Consider the following 5,709-nt stretch of genomic DNA (forward strand, 5'->3'; position numbering starts at 1 on the left):
TACACAGAAACACATATTTGTCTTTCTTTGTATAAAACATCCATCCTCTGTACAAGTGTCTGCAGTCAGAGGTCCATCTCTTGTAACACAGCCTTACTGGAAAACTTTGCCTTTCACAGTGGGGAGAGTTTGAGTCAGCCTCGATATGTGCAGCTCACAGCTTCCTGCTACAGCTCCGGAGCACCCCTCTCTGTAGCCTGTAACAGGAGTGATGGCAGGTCTTGCTCTTTCTGGGTTCAGAGCAGTATATATGGCAGAACAGCACTTTTATTTACTGAGACAGTCAGACTGGTCTCCCTTTGAACAATCTGATTTGGATAACTACTGCATTGAGATCCTGAGGATTTTTAACTACCTGAATATACAGCTTTGTGGTTTTGGTTTTTTTTCTGTGCCTCTACCATAGTGCATGAAAACTTTCCATCATATATACCAAAAAAACATTAATTTCTTTTTAAATTGCCAACCAGCAGCTCAGAGATTCAACATTCACATTACTTAACATTTAATTTAAAATACTACTAAACCAACTGTCTCAGCATCCTTCTACGAAAATCTTAAATTGTGATTTAAATTGCCATTATAAGCCTGTGCCTGATTATCAAGTAAAAAAAGTTACTCAACTAAAGAGAGATATTTCAGCACGCAGCTGGCAGAATGACATTCTGCCAGGCACCACAAAAAGAAGAAAGGTGCTCATTGTAATAATCCTTCACTGATTAAGATCAGTCACTGTAGCCAGCACAGAACCGAGTGTGCAATCCTTCATGTTATTTTTAAAAAGAAAATTCAAAGAGGGAAAAAAAAATCATTTGCAAAGTGAATAAATATCACAGGCACCCATGTTTTCATTTACTATTTTTCTCAAAAACATCAGCCAGCAAGAAGAACAGACAGCGTTGTCATCTGTTTGCCTGTTTAAAAAAAAAAAAAAGTTCAAGTTATGCTGACGGACTATCTTATCCATTTCTTAGATGCTTCTCAACAGAATAGCTTCACTAGCAGACAAGTAACATTTATTCTTATAAATAAAAATCAAGTTTCAGGAGTTGGGATATTTGAAGTTAAAGACACCCAAATCTTTTACCTGCATATTTTTATAAATCCAGTCTGTAAATACAGTCATATTCCCATACACTCCAGGTCTATTGGGACTAGCACAGCCAGTTCCCCAGCTGGTATCTCCAACCAGCCACCACACGGAGTTTTTGTTAGTTACTAGCGGACCTCCACTGTCACCCTGCACAAAATACAAGCACATTATTAGTGACCTGGCCACCGGGAAAGACACAATCCATTTCACTTCAGGAATAAAGGTTAAGTTTCAAAAAACTAAGCACCATTTTAAGGCAGACACTAAAATGTGATAGCAATTGCAGTATTAAATGATGACCGCTTACAAGCGGGATGAAAATTGTTTACCCAAAGCACTAAATGAGATGGGCATTATTGGCTTTCCTGTCCACAGGCATAATGCTAGGGTAGCTCTGTGATTATGAAGAGCATTCATTCAAGTGCCAGATAACAAAATATCCTTGAGGCATTAAGAAGGACTGCCTCACCCTCTCTGGGTATTTAGCAAGAACTCAGCACTGGCAGCCATTCAGAACATGAAACAACAGCTCTCCCTTTTTAAAGGGATGCACCACAAAAGGAACTAGAACCCCAACTGAAATGTTAGTTAATTTTTGATTTTTTTTTTCCATAAGAATCTGCTTGTAATTAATAAATTATTTTAAATACCTATTAGTAAGACCTCAAAAAGAAATCACATCATTATTAGGCGATAATTAGGATTAATTACCTGACAGGAGTCATATCCTCCTCCTAGATATCCAGCACAGATCATTGTAGGCAAAATCATGCCATTATAGATATAGACAGAATTACATCTAGCATGTTCTATTAAGGGCACCATAACGTAATTCAAGTTATTTGATGTTTTACCTAAAATTGAAACATGCACAAAAACACACATACAAAGATAAAATTAGAACAAGCATCATATTACATTGCTGTTACAAATCCCAGCAGCTAACACCATTCAAGATGAAATAAGCTTACAAGAAACACCGGGATGGAGACTTCAGATGTACTGATCATCACAGAGACAGCTGTGACGTTAAAACTCCCCTCCAAGACACGAGTGACTTATCCTGCTTTGCTGCCAGTGGACACCTACCTGCCTACTCCAGCCTCAAGTCAACTGTATTATCTACCATGTGCTATTAAAAGCACATGAAGTCTGCAAGGGGTGAAGAGGACCTCCCCAGTTTCATGGTCCACCACAAGCTGTCAGTAATTCCCATATTCAGGGTCTAGTGTCCCCACCAGCCCCCTCCCTGCCCAGTACCTTCTCATACTGAAATAAACTTTTCCCCTGTTTCCTTTTCACTTCTTAAAAAGTTGCTTGCATCATGCTATTTTAGGTTGAGATGGTGGAAAGGACAGGCTCCTGCCCTTTTCCATGTCCACAGAGGACTGGTTTGACATACAGCAAACTTTGGTACAGAAGAGGTGGCCTTGCTAGCAGGGAAACAGAACTGTTTCTTGTGTGAATATTTCTGGCTCCTGGTATTGATCTGAGGCTCCTTTGCAGCCTGCTCAATGAAACGCATCACAACTTGCTTTGAGACAAGATGCCCTATGCAAATACTAGTGGCTGTAAAATGAGTGAAAAAAAATAACCCTTCAACAGGTCTGCCCTAAACTGCCCTATCAGCCGACGCAACGGTTATCTGTAGACTGAAGAGGACTGGTTTATGTAGAAGATCAACATATTCCAGAGCCACTCTTTACCTCCTTGGTATTCTGCTCCCCATCCAGATATCCAGCACTGCTGATTAGGCTGGAACATCATTCCTGGATTAGGCAGACAAACTGGTCGTACTGTATCTACAAAACAAATGCAGTGACATCTGTAATCTCAGATCTCCAGACACAATTCAGAATAAACGTATATGAAACATCTCAGTATGACCACCACTTAAATACACACACCCCATGATTTTCTCTGTACTTCACCTTCCTTGCAGATAAGCAATACTGTGCAATGGAGGCAGTAGCAAAAAGCTTACCAGCTGCCCTTTCCCAGATGGCTACCTAATCTTCACCTCAACTGGAGGAACAGGCACAGTTAATAGCCTGATGCATTGAGATAGAACTAACTAAAGTAGTCATTAACACCAGCTCTTCTGATCAGTAGAGGACAAAGAAAAACTTCTGACAACTACCTCTTCTGCATCCTCTTTGCAAAAGCCTGCTGAAAATAATCACAATGCAAGCAGGATTCAATGCCTATACACAATAAGTGTGAAACAAAAATCTGGTCAACAGACCACCTCCCTGCTCTCAGCAGCAGAAAAGCCCCTCCAGATTACTTCTAGTATCTTGAAACTGACCCACTGAAATATAAAGGACCTGTACACAAGAAGCACTTTGAGTTTAAATAATGCTTTGTCCTCTGTTTTTTACTGCTTGCTTACAAACAACCTGCATCTACTTTTAAGAAAGGAATTTCTTGTAATGTTTGGGTTTGGGGTTGGTTTCGGGTTTTTTTCCCAGTTGTTATTTGATGTAACTCAGTTTAGGGTTTACTTAGGGCTTGCTCCACCCTAAATCCTGAGTCTGCACATATAGCAATGACACTATTTAAGCACCATACAGCATTCTGGCATAAAAGTAAATTATTGAGATGAGCCCAAACTCCCTTATCATGCACTAGATTTAAATAAATCCCACTGAGAAAATCAGAGGGTGTGCCTCTCTACCTCTACCCTGTCTTTAAGGTGTCTCTACCCACATTTTACATTCTTCCCATAATCTACAAGGATTTCTTGATAAACTTTGGAAGTTTTAAGATGTGTACTCATTGCCATTGGACTTTTGCCTTAAGAGTAGCATACATACCAGTAAAACTCAGGGGTGTCTCTAGCTTCATGAGGGCAACATCATTGTCTTTAGAATCTGTATCATAATCTGGATGGGAAATTATCTGTTGCACTCTGTATCCTTTTCCTAAGAGCATCTCATTCTGATTCAGAATCCCAGCATAAACCCTCCAGCCAAATGGGTCAGAAAATCGTCTACAGAAAAAAAAAAAAAAAAAAAAAGTTACCACAGAAGTGAACCTTCTAACAAGTCACAGATTATGACCTTCAAAAAATTGTCTTCAGAAACAGTAGTCAAATGCATGTGCGACCAAGAACACGTGCATTTTACTACCATTTCTGAAGGATAGGGTAAAAAAAAAAATTGCAAGACGTCTAATTTCAGGAAAGCCTGACTTTAATTTCATAAATATGTCCAAAAAAATATTTGAAATGGGTTTATTACTGTCTATCCCCTTAGTCACTCAGCACAGCAAATTATAGTCTGAGACCACAACACTGAAGTCTATTGATTTCCATGGCTGAGGGATCAAGCAGTTATTTCAGAGGTCTCACATGTCAGTGGTATCACTCACATGTACTATCAAAAGCATGCAAGGGCAGCAGAAGCCAGAATTAGTAAAAAACATGATCTAGTGAAGAAATGTCACTATCATGAAAATGCCAGGGTTGTGTGTGTTTGTTTGAGTTTTTTTGTCTAGTTTTGGTGGTGCTTTTTTATATATTAGGCATGCTCACTAGATGTAATTTAAGCAGCGCCAAGTGCCCCAGCACAGTTTACAAATGTTCAGTAGAAAACTTCCCACAAGTGTTAAAAAACCCTGCATGAGAACTGCCAAAGCAGTAGCACTTGCAAGTCACTCCTAAAATCAGTTTTATGCCAGCTATAGCTTTGGTTGCCATTTCTAAAGCTTCTACATACTATAGAGCTCAAATCAGATGAAGGAGGGATAAGATCATCACATAAAAAATAAGTACTTGCATTCCTTTCTCAGGGCTAAGGACAAAGTTATTTTTCCTTGGCTTAGCTTCAAACCGAGATCCAGCCAACCAACCATTAAAATTTTTTTGCTCAGTGAGTCTTCCCACCAACAGAAGTGACCACCTTTTAAGCATATTCTGCCATTGTACACAAGATAGCACAACACCTTCAACTCTCCTTTATAGGTTAAAAATGTACAAAACACCAGCTATTATTCTTGTTGATCCCTATGTGATCCTTGGATAAGATCTACACTTAATACTGATTTGGGCTTTACTATTCTGTGGCATGAAGGTGTGAGGAAATAAATAACAGTACAAACATCTTTAAAATGATCATATCTACAGTTTTGTTGGCTTTGTCTTTCTTTCTTTCTTTCTGTCTTTCCCCCCTCCCACCTTACACTGCAATTCAATGTCTTCATGAAAACATTGTACTGTCTGGCATTAAGTTTGGTGTCTTGAGTTTAGCTCCTAAATGGGGTGGATATCTGTGTCCAACACCACCATCCAATTTAATTTCCACCTTTAACAAGCAAAATACAGTTTTCTCCCTGAAAATAGATAGACGCTCTGCAGCCAGCCTCCTCCAGAACAAATTTTCCCTTGATACTTAAAACCCACACTGCTACATACACAAAATACTGTACCCTAGCACCTGCATTTAAGACAGGAGGAGGGGAAGGAATGGTGTTTAATCCAGTTTTAAAGCAGGAAGTTGAGAGACTCAAGTAGATCTGTGCATTTCAGCCCAAAAGGGAAAAAAAAAAAAAAATAATTTTTTGAGAAACAAACCAGGCAGTCCATCACCACCGTGGGCGACCAACCTCTCAACGCA

The 5,709-nt window shown here is 39.3% G+C and overlaps 1 protein-coding gene across 1 annotated transcript in view; it reads right to left on the reverse strand.

Annotated features, from left to right (window-relative positions):
• Window positions 1–1,042: 1,042 nt before the first annotated feature.
• The window catches only part of TMPRSS2 (transmembrane protease, serine 2), a 12,447-nt gene continuing 7,780 nt past the window's right edge, over window positions 1,043–5,709 (reverse strand). Inside the window, exons 9-12 of the mRNA XM_008941375.1 lie at window positions 3,910–4,085; window positions 2,800–2,895; window positions 1,805–1,947; window positions 1,043–1,240 (exon numbers count right to left, since the gene is read on the reverse strand). Of these exons, the coding sequence (XP_008939623.1) occupies window positions 1,043–1,240; window positions 1,805–1,947; window positions 2,800–2,895; window positions 3,910–4,085 (613 nt within the window). The remainder of the gene's footprint in view (window positions 1,241–1,804; window positions 1,948–2,799; window positions 2,896–3,909; window positions 4,086–5,709) is intronic.

Source organism: Merops nubicus, unplaced genomic scaffold, assembly GCF_000691845.1.
Source record: "Merops nubicus isolate BGI_N331 unplaced genomic scaffold, ASM69184v1 scaffold21225, whole genome shotgun sequence".
NCBI classification, from domain to species: Eukaryota; Metazoa; Chordata; class Aves; order Coraciiformes; family Meropidae; genus Merops; species Merops nubicus.